The 17,263-nt window shown below is 41.6% G+C and overlaps 1 protein-coding gene across 1 annotated transcript in view; it reads right to left on the bottom strand.

The window, feature by feature from the left end:
• The window catches only part of AR (androgen receptor), a 347,127-nt gene that overhangs the window by 138,293 nt on the left and 191,571 nt on the right, over window positions 1-17,263 (bottom strand). Inside the window, exon 2 of the mRNA XM_063432165.1 lies at window positions 12,404-12,555. Coding sequence (XP_063288235.1) covers window positions 12,404-12,555 — 152 coding nt within the window. The remainder of the gene's footprint in view (window positions 1-12,403; window positions 12,556-17,263) is intronic.

The following is a 17,263-nucleotide window of genomic DNA, read 5'->3' as shown; positions in this document are numbered from 1 at the left end:
GAGTATGTGTCAGCGTGGTCGGCCATTTTGGGCCCTGCTGCTTCTCGGGCCTGTCTCCACATGGCCCCAATGTCTTGGCTCTGTCTCGGCTGGTCGGGTTTCGCTTTTTTTGTTTTACGCCCCATGTCGGTTCTGCCGTCTCTTGCTGTCGCTTGGGGTAAGTTGGGGGTGATTTAGTGGGCTGTAGTTGCCAAAGATTTGCTATTTTCGCGGGAGCTTCAGCCCCATGCGACTTCTCCGCTTCGTGGCTCGGCTCCGCCGAAACTTTTTTAACCACATCATAAGATAAGTGTTTTGAAGTTTTAGAAGTGACAATAACAAGCACTGTTAAACATTATTGTTTATATCATATAAACGCATTTTTACACTTTTAAGTGGCACTATAAGCACTGCATTGCACTTTGTTGTTTGTATATGAAAGCACTGCACTACTCTCTGTCCAAGTTATTAGAGTGATCACTACCACTAATCAAATTTTGCACTTTACATTGTTCCACACTTGCTTGCTTTTGCACATAAGGGTTTATAAACTAAATGGTTTATATGTATAAACACAGCCATTTGCACTTAAAAAAAAGTGATAATAATTTATATATTACTTTTAGTCACTATATTAAATGTTGATGGTTTACCTTCATTTCACATGTAAGCTTATCTCACTGCCTCTGACATCCAACCTCATATTCCCACACATAACAACATTATTTTGTCTTTCTCTCATTTCTCTGGGTTATGGCCAATCCACCAAGTTCTTCAAGAAACACTATAGGATCAGGAACACAAACGTGTATTCCTGACCCTACTGTGCTAAACCCCACAATTATATGATTTACCCCCACCTTAGCCCCCTTAGAAATGGTTAAAACTTATCTTTTTTCCAAGGTAGCCACCTCTTTGTCTCTTTGGCTGACATCATCAGAATTGATCAACTCAACCACAGCAGGAAAAGCATTGGATTGGCTGAGATTGATAAAGGAGGTGGGGTGGAAGCGCGTCAATCAGCAGCCAATCAGCATCCCCTTGAATCAATGCATCTCTATGAGGAAAGTTCAGCATGTCCATGCAGCACTGCCGCCAGGAAGCACCTCTAGTAGCCATATGAGGAGAGGCCAGTGGAGGTGTCCTTAGGCTGTAATGTAAACACTGCCTTTACAGTGTTTGAATGAAAATGCCTGCAGGGACCCGCCCCGGGTGACGAATGTTCTAAATATGGCCCTGATACTAACCATAACAACTACATTAAGCTGTAGTTGTTCTGGTGACAATAGTATCCCTTTAACCTTACCCTCCGGCCTTAATGCTCTGAGAGTACCTCAGCCTTCTGTACTGTATTGCCATTGCTCTCATGTATCCTCCTTGCAGCAGCACTGACTGTTTTGGTGTTTGATAAGGCATGTAAAGTTGATCCCTGATTCACAGCTAGTAATGTCTATCACTAGGCCATATGGACTGTCGTACTGCACTATCAAGCAGAGACAAAAAAATTGGTTCTCATAAAAAGTAGGGGAGATCACAAAGATTTGGCCGGCTTACCCTGAACATTTCAAATCTGCATGATTCCTCTAAGCCTGCCAACCTACAACTTCAGAGCATGACATTTTGTTCCAGCAGTTCTCTTTCTCATAAATAGTATTACTTCCTTTACTTTGGTGAATTATTGAATGGATGTGAACATTTTCATCATTGCCCGCATCCCTCATCATTCTCTATTAATCATATCAAAATTAATTTTGCTTATCCTTCTGTAGACAAATTATCCCTCCCCCCCCCCCACACCCCTCCAATCCTACTTGATGCACATTTTATTTTATTTATGAACATTTTCGAACCTGTTCTCTAGAATTTGCAGAGCTCTCCAAATCTGATCTTAATCATTAAAGATTGCTAAAGTGATAAATACTTGGTGTTTATTTTACTAATAGATAAATCTCTTCAAATGTTATTCCCTCAGAAGAAGCTTAGAGTTTTTTTTAAATATGATTAAGAGTGAACCCAAAACCTAAGCTCCTTCCTGAAATCTACTCTTAAAACGCTTATCTGGCACTCATGTTTACCTGGCATCAGAACCCAAACTATTTAGCAGAAACCAGCCATTTACCACACAGTTTCCATGAAATTAGGGGACCTGACCACTTTTATAGTGTTAACCCCAAAGTGCTATGTGTGCTAGGCATATATATTTAGATATGCAGAGTGACACAGTTGTCACTATATTAAGCATTTCACAGCTATCACTGATTACAAAATGTCATACTAGGGGTGATCAAACTGATAAACTGATAAACTCCAACTCCCATGATGCTTTGTCAGCCTTAAAGTGACACTATAGGCACAAAGACCACTTCACCTCACCTCATTAAAGTGGTCTGGGTGCATTTTCCCAGCATAAACTGCAATACCTAGCTTTGTTAGGTTACTCCAGCTCTAGTGGATGTCTACCAGACATCCACTAGAGGGACATCCAGGCATTGCATAAAGCTTTACTATGGGGATATCCTACTGAGTGAGTGGCCATTGCCATTAGGCCGCTGGCTGATGTTGGCGGAGGAGAAACGGAGGAGGACTGAGATAAGTGACAGAAGGGATTTTAATTTAACCCTTTTTGCACCGCGGTGGGGGGAGGCACTCTAACAAGCTATAGTGACAGGAAAACAACTTTATTTTCCTGGCACTACAGTTTCCCTTTAAGGCTGGTTAGGTATAGTGGGAGTTGTAGCAGCACAACAAATTGAGAATTAATTTATTGGCCAACCCTATAATCTATAATATAAAATAGTTGTATGTGCACTGTGAGACCCTGAGGAGGCAGACCAAAGGGCTAGCTGGGAACAGGGACATGTGTGAGTGGGGGGAGTGCAATAAGTTCAAAGAAAGGAGGTCCTGTAGGTAAGGGGGGAGGCCTAAGTTAATGGGAGTGGATATATATATATGGAGCCATTTTCTGTTACTCAGCCATCTTAATTATCCGGCTTGGGAACAGTTTCCCTTGGTGTTCCCCAGCTACATTCGGCCAGGGCCTATGGATGTGGAAGGTATTTTGGCAGCCCTCAGGCGGCTGCATGCTGCTTCTGGGTCGGCCAACCCGCACCTGGATGGCCTGCGTCGGCGGGCACGTCCACCGGCCCGTTTCAGCCTCTCCACTGGAGGCCCGGGCTTCTCCGATGCGCAGCGGCATAGGCGGTCTGCGGCAGCGAGGTCTAGGAGCTCCCCTTTGCCTCCTGCCTCAGCGCGGGCTGCAGGAGGCCCGGGCGCCGCCTGCGGTACAGGTGCGTACCCGCTGGACGGTTAAGCATACTAGAAGCCGCAGTCCCGCCTTGCGGGCCTCTCGGTCCACGGCCGCGAGGCCAGGCGTGGCTACCTCTCTTACCCCTGATGGATCGCAGGCTGCTTTGCCCTCTGCAGCAGCATATGCTACACCCTTGGATCCCCAGCACCGGTACCGCTCAGTATCGCTCATCACGGTGATGGAGTGTGGCTCGGAACTCCAGGATGGTGAGTAGGCCGCATGCCAAGTTACATGGGGCCCAGGTTCGCTGGGTGGATGGAGCTTACAATGCGGGCCTCGGAGGGCTCTGCCCCCGGCCTCCAGTGCCTCAGAGAGCCCCTTTTCCTCACCCCCGTCTCCCCTGGGCCTGCTGGGCACTCTTTGCCCCTACTCCCCCCTGGAGTGGGCCTGTGTATGCTGGGCTGGGTGGGAAGGATGCTTTCTCACCTGTATTGTCTTTGGCCCACAGGCGCTTCTTAGTTCAGCTCCACTGCTCCAGTCGGCACAGGCGCCGTCTGGTGAATGCTTCAACTCTTCTGGGTTGGGGCGCGCTAGTGAAGCTGGGCAGCGGGATTGGCATAGTTTAGTTAGTAGTATGGGTTTTTGTTGCAGTGGGAGTGCAGCGCGGGGTTGGCATTGGCACAATAACACTAAATGCGGCCATGTATTTTTGCAGTGATGGGGTCCACGTCACAGACGTGGGGCTGGATCTTTTCAATCTGGTGCTGCAAGACGCTTTGGGGGGCGGCCCTGCTGATTTTAGGGGTAAAACAGTGGGGGCTTGTGGCGGATGAAGGTCCTTGCCAGTCAGGGTTGGACCTGTGGAAATGGTTCAGGGCTAATCCCTCACGTAGCCTCGGGATTAATTTATGATGAAGGACTTGTCCACTGAGCCAAAGCCAGCGGTTAGCATGGATGGCATGGTTAAGTCATGGTGAAGGACGTGCTCACTGAGCAAAAGTCAGTGGTTAGCATGGATGGTATTGGAAGGCCAGTTGGAAGGCCAATTGTGGTTTATGAATGAGGGGGGAGGCAAGCGCCCAGCTTATGTTAAATGGTTGGCAAGGATCTGGTAATGGAAGTTGAGATTAATAAATGTCATGTTAATGTGTTATGTTAATAATGGTATTGTTTTAAATAAAGCTGTGGCCTGTTTGTCACCATTTACATCTTGCGTTAAATTATTCTGGGTAAGTTGTTAAAAGTAAAAGGGGTTTCTTCCTACACTATCCCAACTTCCTTCACACATACACTGCACAATGTATTTATAGCACACCTACCACAATACAGACACAATTAAAAACAAACAAATGTCACTGTAAAAACAAATATCACCAAGTAGTGCCTGGCGATGCAATCAGTATGTTATATTAACACTAAATCCCCATATTACACATAATAGCCTTCATCTACCATTGTCGAAGTAGCATTGTGGGTTTTTGTGCACTCAGCCAGAATATGTTTTTGACAATAGTGACTTGCCTACTTGTGCTATACCCAGATATCTGTGTTTCTGTTCTGTTTGTTGTACTATATATATATGTTCTGTATTCAAAGCAGTGAACAAACTGAAATGTGAAACACACAGCATTTAGCTAGAAAAAATCTCAGAAATTACAGCAGCTGGCCTGAGCCGTCTGTGGAATTTTGAAAACAGCAGAGAATTCTGACAGCTTCCTCTTTAAATTACTAAATGATGCAGTCCACAGAATCAAAGCCAAAAATACAGCGATACACAGCAATATCCATATGGCTAGCAGTGTTACAAACGATATATTCATTAGTGTCACAGTAATGATAGTTAAGGAAATAAATATAAACGTATTAAAGAGTCGATCCTTAATTTGCCGTTCCACCCAAAATGGCTGCTTTCGGTTTTACTCTCCCCAGCTCTAGCAACTTAGCAAGTCTGAACTTACAGACAGGAATGTGTACTGTAATTGGAAATAATATATTATTTGGTCTAAACTTCACAATCTTGGCTTTGCATGTTTTAAAATTCAGTTGCGTTGCTTTTGCATAAACCTTCAAATTAAATTTTTGTGGCAAAAAAATTAAGCCAAATCCCTTTTTTCAAATTTGTTTTTAACCGAGATACTACAGGTTTTCGTATGTGTCTGTCCACAAATAGGTGTTAACAGTGCATCAAATATGCATAGATTACTTTGCAGCATCCTAGAAATATTTCCAAGCTTACTTTTATTTAACTTTTTTTTAATAATATATTTATAGTATCCAGGGATAAAAATAATTAAAATGGAACCTGTGCAAATTAACCTTTTAAATTTGAGATGCATGTGGCCTGGTGTGTGCAACATAATCCTTAAGATTAAGTTTGATTGAATAGTTTTGTATTGTTCACAATGCTTTCTGGTCCATGGTATATATATCTCTGACATTCTGTCCCTGGAAGAATGTATTCTTACAAATCATTCACTAAACCAGGGGTAGTCAACCTTTTAATATCTACCGCCCACTTTTGTATCTTTGTTGATGGTAAAATGTTCTTACCACCCACCAGTGCCGCAGTAACACATTTTATATCGCAAATGTACTTAAATGTATCTTTTTTTTTCTCTTTTCTTTTCTACTTTTTTTTTCTGTGTTTGTGTGTGTGTGTTTGTGTGTGTGTGTGAGAGAGAGGTGCAGTATGTGTGATGGGTCAATGTGTGTGAAGGGTGTAGTGTGTGTGTGAGAGAGAGGTGCAGTCTGTGTGAGGGGTCAATGTGTGTGAAGGGTGGTGTGTGTGTGCACAAGAGAGGTGCAGTCTGTGTGAGGGGTCAATGTGTGTGAGGGTTGCTGTGCATGTCTGAGGGTGGCAGTGTGTGTGTGAGGGGGCAGTGCGTTTGTGAGGGGTGTCGTGTGTGTGTGTGAAGGGTGTAGTGTGTGTTTGAAGGGTGCATTGGGTCTATGCTGTGTGTAGGAGGGTGAGATGTGAAAAAATCTATCTTAATCTCTCCCCCTGCCGCCTCCTTACCTTTTACCATGGAGGGGGTACATAATGCTGCAGGCCCTGGTGGTCTAGTGGTGGCATGTTCACTTTGGCCTGCAGCGTTCTCACCAGCCCGACCAGGCTTACAGCAAGGCTGGCTCTGCATGGGCTGCCGGCCTTAGTCCATGGCCATCGATGCCCACTGGGCGTTTTCTGCAGAACCCACCACCGCCCACCTGAAATTCCAAACCGCCCACTAGGGACCAGGTTGACTACCCCTGCACTAAACAGTGCACTGTGATAAAATGACAAGCAAGTTGCGAGTTTCAGAACAGGATATTTATTACAAGCTGGAGAACTGATCTAGGTCAGCTCTGTTCACAACGTACACACCTGTTTAGTGAAAAACTTTTCTTTCCTTTTTTTTTAATGTATTTCTCACAATTTCTGTTAATCCAAACTTTTTCCCAACTATAGAGCAGTTTGGAGCCCAATGTCTTGAGGGTTTGAAGCTCCCATTTTTCCCTCCATCCATCTGCTTGCCAATAAAATACAAGTGCTTTGGATTAATAGGTTGTACCTTCTAATGCCTTACCAACTGTGTCGGAGGACACTGAGAGCCTTCAGGGATGGGTGGCAGTTAAAAGGTCAAGGGCTCACCTCCTTCCCCAGATCATCAATCTGCCAGAATATAATTGGTCCCACTGTGCATTTCCAGTATTTGAACAAGAGCAAAAATTAAAAGTAAAAATTAAAGAAAAAGTGCACAAAAAAACAACAAAACAATACAAAATGAATGACGTGTGTATTTGCAACATAGATTAAATTAATGAAAAATAAATAGTGACCATTGTTTGCCAGTAGTATGCTGGTTGTACAAAACCCTCCACCTACTGAAGATCAAGGTGGCATGAGTGAAAAGTGCACCTAAAGGATCCATGTTGCTCTAAGTAGCAACGTGTATCTTGTTTTAGGGGTCCAAGTCCCTGAATAGTGAATACACATCCATAAGAATCCTGGGGACATGATGGTAGCTCGGAATAAAGTGCATTCACAGATCTATTGCCAGAGGAAACAATACAAAAAAGGGGATAGGAGACTGTTTTAGCAATCTGCCTCAATGCTGTAACATTTGCAGCAAACCCTGTAAAATCCAGAAAACAGGAATATATACCTAAAATGTGAAGTTTACATTATGCGTTCAATATTAAATTAAGACCATTGTGTGGGAAAGTTTTTCTAATGCTATGAGAGCACAGTCTATGGCACAAATTCATTAATTGCACTGCATTTTTCTTTAATGGAACCACAGTTGTGCAATTGTACTTGTTTGTTGGTACATGAAATTTTTTAACGAAATCTACCATGATGGTATTTATCTTTTATTTTTTTAACCATTGGACATATATCTTCTAAATGACATGGGGTTGAATTGATGAAAATGGGAATATAATGTGTTCTTATTTTACAGGTAAAAATGCCACATTGTTTAATTATATCATAATTATATTATGCCACTTGTTGTACATTTTTGGAACATTTTCAAAAATTGCAGAGATTGCACCTCAAGAATGACACAGAATCACCTCATCCAGATCGTTTTATATAACCATGAGTTGTTTAATAAACTTCTATAATGTCAAGAAAGATTTTTTTTAATTTTTTTTTTAGCTCTGAGGAATCTAGTACCGTATATATTTCTGTTGACTGATTTCCATTAATCGATTTTAGCATTTTAAATTGCAAAATAATGTCTTTTATTTCAGAGGTAGTGGCTGGGGGTGTGACTAGTGGGTACAGAATAATCTCAAATTCTTTGGTGGATTCATGACCTATTGAAAGCTATTAATGTAACTGAGAAAGTTATCTGGAACAAGAACAAAGTATTTTAATTCACAGATTAATTACTAAATACATTTACTGTAGTTTGAACAAACTGATGTGAAGCTTTTTCATTCACTTATGCATTCCTAACATTCTGTGTTCTTAGAAAAAAAGGAACACAATGGTAGGAAACAGGGACAGGCTGATTCAAATTCTGGAGACACCTTTGAGGTATGCAATACATTTTAAAATGTACATATGTTCCCCTTCTCCATGCCTCTAAATAATTCCCAGATTCTAAGAAACAAACAAAAAAAAAAAAAACCAACAACCCTGCATTGCATGCTGCTGCAATGCTGTGCAAAGTTCTACCTCAATAAAGGCCATTAATTTGGAGCCATGTAAACTATCTTAACAATGCTATCCAACATTTAAACTATCTGAGTAACCCGATTCAGACACTGAGAGGCGGTGAGCCAGTGGTGCTCCAATTTTCTGGCTCAATCAGATGAGCAGACAGCCTTGAGTTGCTGCCAAATGAAATCACCTTATCTGTGTCTCAGCAGCCCTGAAATAGCTCTCACTGCTCCTCCTTTGTGTGAAGGTCTTTTGCCCCAGCATGTGAAGAAGCTTTCATGTGACCTCTGAGGTCAAGTAATAGTAAAATAGTTTATCCGTAGTAGAAACAGAAGTGGCACCCACACAAGCCTATTTAGATGGTTTTCTACATCATGAAGATCATTTCTCATGTTTGGATAGAAACATTCTCATTAGAACAATCAGCGTTCAATTTAACCCATTATTTAAGACAAAATGCCAGCACGGAATGCCTGGTTTATTTAGCTTTAACAGCTCTAGTTCTGCTGCCACTAAAAGAATAATAAGATATTCAGTTTTGGAACAAATCGATAATTATTGGTGCTTAAAGGAACAGTATAGCAATATAGCAAGTAGGAACCGCACTCAATCCACAAAAGCTAGGAGTGCTAGACCAGACCATGTGCCAACACAATCCCACCAAACAGAAATGTAGATAGTAGAGAAAATGTCCAGGCACTCCAAAGCTTCAGGCACATTTATTAGAACAAATTCAGCACTGCTACATTTAAACCCAAAATTCGGTCTGTGTAGGGCTTAAAAAGACCCAATTTTGGGTCGAAACATCGCAGTGCTGCTTTTGTTCTTATAAATGTGCCGTAAGCTATTGGAGTGCCTGGACATTTTCTCTACTATCTAAGGAACAGCATAGTCACCTAGACCACTTTATCTCAATAAAGTGGTCTGGGTGCAGTGTCCCTGTCCTCTTAATCCTGCTATGTACAACATGTCAGTATGACAGCCAATGAATGTGCTTCCGCTGCATTGACAAAATAAAACTCGCCCATGTGATATGGAAATTCCACCATTGAGGAAAACATATCATATAACAAGACAACCAGGCTATGATTCCTTTTACTTTTTTACAGCTTTTACAACACACGTTAAAGGTGGACTTTATTAACAGATATTTGACTGCCATTCAATAATCTGTCTTTTCACATATTTTTATAATTATTTCATAGTATATTGTTTAACGTGAGTGAAACATCTGTATCTGGCATTTTTAACTAGCTGTTATATTTTTTTAATTGATACATTTTAGCATAGCTAACTTGGATAATTTGTAAACAGTTAATTGCTGACAAATTGAGCGAGTATTAGTAGGTGGTGGGTCTCCTATTTCAGCTAGCAGCAGCTGTCCTTTAGTTGCATTGTGTTATTTAAGTTTCTAAGTGCCACTAAACCTATATGTTTTATCCTATACCTAGCTGCTGGTATAGAAAGAAGCATTTTTTGAATTTAGGTAGAGATCTGTGCAACAACTAAATATAAAACTCCATTGCGTCTGCTCTCCCTACTCATCTGTAATTTATTCCACTGCACAACTGCCCTTTGAGTTTTAAAAATGCATCTGTCGTTCATTTCCTTCCTAAAGACCAACTCTTTTGCAAATGTTTTCCTTTCTTCAACCAGTCCAACTGCCAAAGATGCTTCTATTTTTCATCTGCTCCCTGAAACCCAACTCTTCTTCAGTTTATCACTCTGCAACAGTTCTACAGCTTTGAAAGATGCATTTGCCTTTCACCAACTCTCTGAAACCCAAGTCTTCTGCAACTAATCTCTGCAACATCTATACAACCTTTAAAAGGGCATCTCCATTACTCTACCTCGTAAAACCCAAGATCGGAACCGATATCTATTGTGTAACTACTATCCAACTTTTAAAAGGTACACTTAACTATCTGCCACTAATGACTTCAACTAATTCATTCTGCAACAATCTATGCCGTGCAAAGCTTTATAGATTAGTTAGTATGGATCTTATATTTCTCAATAAATTATCTCCTAAATTAATTTTTACTCATTTGCTTCCTGAAAACTGTTTTGCAAATTATCTAATCAAGAAACACTAATTCCCCCATGTTCAACTCTTAAACGTTGCTTTAGAGAGCACGATTTCCACCGACTGAAATTAAAGGACCACTTTAGGCACCCAGACCACTTCAGCTCAATTAAAGGACCACTCTAGGCACCCAGACCACTTCAGCTTAATGAGGTGGTCTGGGTGCCAGGTCCTTCTAGGGTTAACCCATTTTTTCATAAACATAGCAGTTTCAGAGAAACTGCTATGTTTATGAATGGGTTAAGCCTTCCCCCATGTCCTCTAGTGGCTGTCTCATTGACAGCCGCTAGAGGCGCTTGCGTGCTTCTCACTGTGATTTTCACAGTGAGAGCACGCCAGCGTCCATAGGAAAGCATTATGAATGCTTTCCTATGTGACCGGCTGAATGCGCGCGCAGCTCTTGCCGCGCGTGCGCATTCAGCCGACGGGGAGGAGAAGAGGAGGATCGGAGGAGGAGAGCAGGAGGAGATCTCTCCGCCCAGCGCTGGAAAAAGGTAAGATTTAACCCCTTTCCAGAGCCGGGCGGGAGGGGGTCCCTGAGGGTGGGGGCACCCTCAGGGCACTCTAGTGCCAGGAAAACGAGTATGCTTTCCTGGCACTAGAGTGGTCCTTTAAGTGGTCTGGGTGCCAGGTCCATCTAGGGTTAACCCTGCAGCTGTAAACATAGCAGTTTCAGAGAAACTGCTATGTTTACATTAGGGTTAATCCAGCCTCTAGTAGCTGTTTCAATGACAGCCGCTAGAGGCGCTTCTGCGCTTCTCACTGTGAAAATTACAGTGAGAAGACGCGTCCAGACATTGAAAAATGCTTTCCTATGGACTGATTGAATGTGCGCGCGGCTCTTGACGCGCATGCAGCGCTGACATTGGAAGAGGGAGGAGATTTCCCCAGCGCAGTGGGAGCCCGGCGCTGGAGAAAGGTAAGTGATTAACCCCTTCCTCCCCCTTCATCCCAGCAGGAGTGGGACCCTGAGGGTAGGGTGGGAGGGGCAACCTAAATACCCTATAGTGCCTGGAAAACGAGTTTGTTTTCCTGGCACTATAGTGGTCCTTTAAGTTATGTGTAATAATATTATAATCATCTTACTTATAGCTTAATGGGGCACTCTATTCACCATAACAACTTAATCTTAAGTTCTCTCGAAGACACCCGTCCTCTTGGCCACTATAATGTCTTAAAGTATGTACTTTTTGGGGGGGAAGGGGTCAGATGTGAATAAAAAAATGGTAAATCCATTCATATGCTATGCAGTCTTGTAATGTTTATAACTTTTCTGTTAGTCTTTTTGATCTTTATTATGTAAGTGGCAGACTTACTACTGACTAAATCCACTAACATTTTTGCAGACAGCATGAAAATTATAATTACACACAGAGGAAAAAAAAACACATATACAATATATAACCAGAAAGGCTGTACTCACCTAAACATGCATACGTTATAAGAGTGATGCTGAGGTCAATTAATACAATGTACAGTATCCAGCGTACTCACTCAACCAATCACTAAACACCAACTTCAAAACTCGCAATATTCTATAAGCTTTGAAGTTGGTGTTAAGCAAATTAGTGTGTTGGATTCGGAATTTTGTAGAAAAAAAAAAAACTATTCTGACTGGCATTTAAAAACTCAATACTTAGAAAAGCTGAAATGTTCATTCGCTGAACACTGAATTACAGTGAAATTAAATTGCAAAATTGAGTGACTATAGCCTAGTTGTAGAATTATTCAAAAGTATAGCGATTGCCTAAATGTTGCATTTTTGTTTTCTATATCAATACAATTCAGCATGTATTGAATAAAGCCCATACTCTTAATCATACATATATTTTATGGAATAAAATTAAAAATGTGTTGATTGTAACATGTAGGATCACATTACCTATTATTCCAAGCACCTCATGAACATAGTGATGGTTGAAAGTACTTTTGAATTTACCTTCAGCTGCTCGTTTGAAAAAGACCTTGCAGCTGCCACAGGTAAGTGCCCCATAATGACAGCCAGATGCTTCATCCCCACAAATCATACAGGACTTCTGTGGTGGGAAGTAGTAATCAATGGGCAGCAAGTGATCTCTGCCAGCCTCCATTCTGCAGAAAAAAAAGCTCATGTAACTTCATATAATATATACGCAATGAAAATAAATAAAATAATGTCTCAAACTAAGCCTCCGTAAACACAAATTAAGTTATTTCAACACTCTACAACTATTTCTCATGTCTTTTACTTTGCCAGTCAACACATCCCTCCATCTCCTTATTTGTTAGTTATTTCCCTTTCCTCATATTTCAGCCATATATCATTGGCCGCGCCACCTATTCCTTACTCAATAATCAATATCCTTCCCCCTCTAGTTAATCCAAATCTCAACTCGCTTTCCCTCGTTTCTCCCCCTTATTAGCCCTGTATCCTTCTCACATCTGCCACCCCATCACAAATCCTGTACATTCTCCACAACATAACTTCATACCTGTCAGAGCCTTGTACACTAACTTACAGGAAATTGCATATAAAAACAAACAGAGGTACTAAATAGACAAAGTCAGTAATTGCCAAGGTCAGGATTATAAAAATATGGATAAACGGATAAACAAGACAGGTCAGGATTCCAGAAATACACAAAGTCAGAAACGAGCCAAGGTCCATATCAGGATATCAATATAGACTTACTATAAGCACTAAACACGTATCAGGGCAAAAACCATACTAGGGTGCAGAAGAAGGGCCCAAATAAGCTTTATGTAGGCTTAGATTCTAATTGGTCATCGTCATCTCTGCAACTCCAAAAAGAGGGATAATGGGGTCGCCTAAACGACGTGGACACTTTAAGGGTGTGTGTAACGTCACATAATTTAAACTACATAAGGGATTGCCATTCAAGTGGACAGCGTCAAACAGACTGTAGGGAAGAAGTGGCTGTCTACTGAATTCGGCTTGCGAAACCATGAGGAGTGGCCAGTTTGCAGGTGCCCAATTGCTAAGTATAATCAGCATCTGCTATTTCCCTTTTCAGGTCATTTCGCATGTGGAGCAGGTAAGTTTGTCACAATATCACAAAAATACTATTGCAAATTTTAAAAAAAAAACACCACCACACCTGGACCTGGAGCTTCAGTTCCACCAGACCCTATGCAAATCTGGCACTGAATATTGATTTATATGAATGGGAAGTTAAAAGTGTGAGGTATTTTCTTACCAAATCCGACCTTTTCAGCATTTTCAATTGTAGTGATGAAACTAATACATAAACTGTCCTCTATGCACTGTGCTGGCTTGGGCCCATTCCTTGTTGTCACAAGTTCCGAGACACCTGGAGACAAAACTGAGATGGCCAGATCAGAGCACAAGTGAAAAGGTTGGGGGGTGGAGTCTGGCAGCCAAGCAGCCCAGACCTGCTCAGCCAGTGCTCCCGCATCTGTCAACTAAAATTGGGGTGTCTTACCTAGCAATCTACACTCACGGACCGCAGCTTCTACTGATCTTACTCGGGAGAGGTCGCTGTAGCCGGCGGTACCTTTCCCGGGCTCAAACAATGCCAAACCGACTCACTTGAGGCTTGCGGCCTATACAAAGCTGAACCACGGGGAGACGGCCCCTCTCCCGGCTCATAAACTGAAGCTGGGACCCCGGTGAATCGCATTCTGGACCTGCAGGGGTTATCCCGGTCCCCACCGATCAGCCCCCCTTACCTGGCTGAACACAGGTAGCTAGTACTGCAAGGTACCAAGCTCCAACACTTCTTCTCAAAATGGCGGACGTTCCTTCCCCCTGCAGGCCTCGACCACAGTCAGCAGAGCCAGACGGGTGTGCCACACTAGATCGAATGCTAAGGCATCTAGACTAAATTTTCTCCCGGTTATGGGAGCAGATGGAGGCACAAACGGCAGCAGCAGCAACTGGGAGACAGAGGAGTGGACCGAGGCAGGCAGGACATGGAGTGAGTAGGCCCCCGTCGGGCGCAACCACCCACCAAGCATCTAAGCCTCACCTGGGCTGAGAGCAAACAGGGATTTTCCCCCATTGCATCTACCACAGCGGCGGAAGCACGTACACCACAAACCGTGACCGACCACCTAGAGTTTCCGTCACCTCTTGGAGAGGAAGAACTCGGACTCGACTGTGAGACCCCCAGTCCGTGGCACTATGATGCAGGCCCTCAACAAGACCCGGGGCTGGAGAGGGGCCACGCATATGCCTGGGACTGCTTCCGGGCCGCCTCAAAGTATTTCTTTGCCATACCTTGGTACCGGCCGACACTGGACTCTCTAACTAGGGCTAGCTTCGCAGAGCGCAGCATTTACCCATATGCCCTGAGCACCTGATTTCCAAGTCTTGGTATTGGGTGAAACATGCAAACTCCCATGGAGTAACTTGTCAAATTTACAACCTCCGCTGATGCCTGCTAATTTTGTTACTCTATGTTATGCCCTTATCCCTAGCTTGATTTATTTCTTTGTTACCACAGAGAGGATCTGTTAATTCTGTTCCACCTTAGATCAGAGCAGTACAGTTATATGCTAGAGAGCTCAGGATACGTAGCCACATAAATATGCCCTAATATGCAATGTTCCTGATAAGAGTCAGCCACCATGCCTAGCTACCCTATCTTGTTCATAATAATTGTGTATGATATTAGCTTTGATAAGTTGAACCAGCCTGTGTTATATTATCATTCTTTACTTAAAATGCAGTCTTGACAGAGTGTGTCGGGCCTCGGTTGCTAAACTGCTATGCTAAACCGTTTTCCTACTCTTGTATTTCTCTCCTACACTCAGACAATGGTATACCGCATACCACATACCTATTTTGTTTAACTCCTTTATTAAATATAAAACTGTGCATGTGTTCTCGAATACCCCAATGTAAAGCGTGATAATGTGCCTGAGGATTGCAGTTGGGGTACCTCAAGCTTGTTTGTTATATTTGTATGCACTGCAAAAATACACAAATAAAAAATAAAAAAAATAAAAAAAAAGTGGAAAGTCAGGGTCAAGCTGATATAATATCAGAGTTAGATGTTAACTGTGCGAAGAATTTTTATAGTAATTTCTTTTTGGTGTCAACTATTCTTCATTTGGGTCTTGGGGGCAGGGCACTCCTGCTATCATAATGATTAAAGTGAGATGTAGTGGTTATGGTGCTAGGAGTGTTTCTTTGCCATACATTCCTTGCAGACAAGATTCATAACAGGCACAATACTTACATTACTTACATATGTTGTGCATTTTAAACGTATAACAATACGATTTTGTAATATTGTTGCGGAGTATTTTATTTTGCTCATGCACATGGTATTTTCTTTCATAGAAAGTAGAATTAAGAGACTGTGCAGTAGCCAAGAGTGACAATGGGTTGGGGTCAAAAGAAAATGCTGGTCCTTCTTAACATTTAGAAGGTATGGAGCTGGCACTGATAAATGTAAAAAGGTATACTGAAAAATTATACTTTCGATATACTAACTTTATAAAACAATGCTGCAAACTGTGATTTGTACAATACGTGTATTTTAAAATGGGAAGAACTCAGTCTAGGTTTAAAGTAGTTGCGGGAATAGCTATTTTTTCAGAATAATGGAGGCGGGGAAAGACACCCAAGATGAAAAAAATGACAACGCTAATGCATAGACATAATCACACATGCTGATTTATTCTTTATTGCACATGAGCTAAATTAATGTCAGTAAACTCTATCGCTTAATGTTCCAAACAGCATGGGCAGGAAATAGAGACTACAACTGTAGCTGTATCATTTCACGCTGAAGAAGTCTTCAAACTGTACAAATGTGCTAGGAAACCTGCCTGCTAAATAGTGCATGAAGCGTTGATCTGTTTTAAAAGTAATTTAATCTTCTCTTCTTCCTCAAAGGCAGGCATACATCAATAAAGCAAATAAAAACATTTTACTTATTACTTACACAGTAATGGATAACATACATTAGATTTTTTATGTTTGTCCTGTTTCCATTACACTATTTTCTAGCTTCTTTTTAATAAACCATATATAACACGTGCCCGCTTTCATTTTCTAAAGCAAGCAAATGCACAAATGTGGCCAGTTTATGAGGCAACTTTATAGACTCATTGTCATGTGAACATCTATAAAGATCAGACAACAAAATTCAAATATTTAGGGATATCATTTTTAATTAATGAGGTAATAGCTTCTTGATCCAAGGAGAGATCTGACTGCCATTCTGAAGTTAAGAAGGACATAGTTTCCTAGTTTCTTGCAAAGTTGGAAGTGCTTAAACTGTTTATATTTTATTTTTTTGCCTTCTTTAGAGTCAAAAGCAAAAACAGATGTGAGAAAAGCTTAACTTGATGGACACATCTTTTCAGCTATGTAATTAGGCAAGATCATTTCAAGGTAATTGTCTACATAATTGTTGTTATACATTTCCTGTAAATATTCAGGAAGTAGACCGTGGCTTTTAATTTATTCATTGAGGTCTACAGACTTCATATTTTATACCCATAATGGAAAATATGGGAAAGCTCTGTAAACCAAAACACAATTTGAAAAACTCCACAAACGCAAACTCCCTAAAAGAAGTAATAGCTAATATTTCAAACCCCAGCAGCTGTAGGCTATGTTCCTCAGTAAGCTGAACCCACCAAATCCTAGGACACATAGTGTGAAATGGCTATAATGGCAAAGGACATTTATTTATTTAGAAAAGAGAATACATTGAAATGTGTCTTGTTTTCATGCAAGTAATGGGATGATCTAACAATACAACAGTAATCTTGATTGCACATTTGTCATTACCCTCTACAACGCTCACAATATTATGAACGG

This window comes from Pelobates fuscus, chromosome 9, assembly GCF_036172605.1.
Source record: "Pelobates fuscus isolate aPelFus1 chromosome 9, aPelFus1.pri, whole genome shotgun sequence".
NCBI classification, from domain to species: domain Eukaryota; kingdom Metazoa; phylum Chordata; class Amphibia; order Anura; family Pelobatidae; genus Pelobates; species Pelobates fuscus.
The sequence above is the reverse complement of the archived record's forward strand: the minus strand, read 5'-3'. Positions and strand labels throughout refer to the sequence as shown.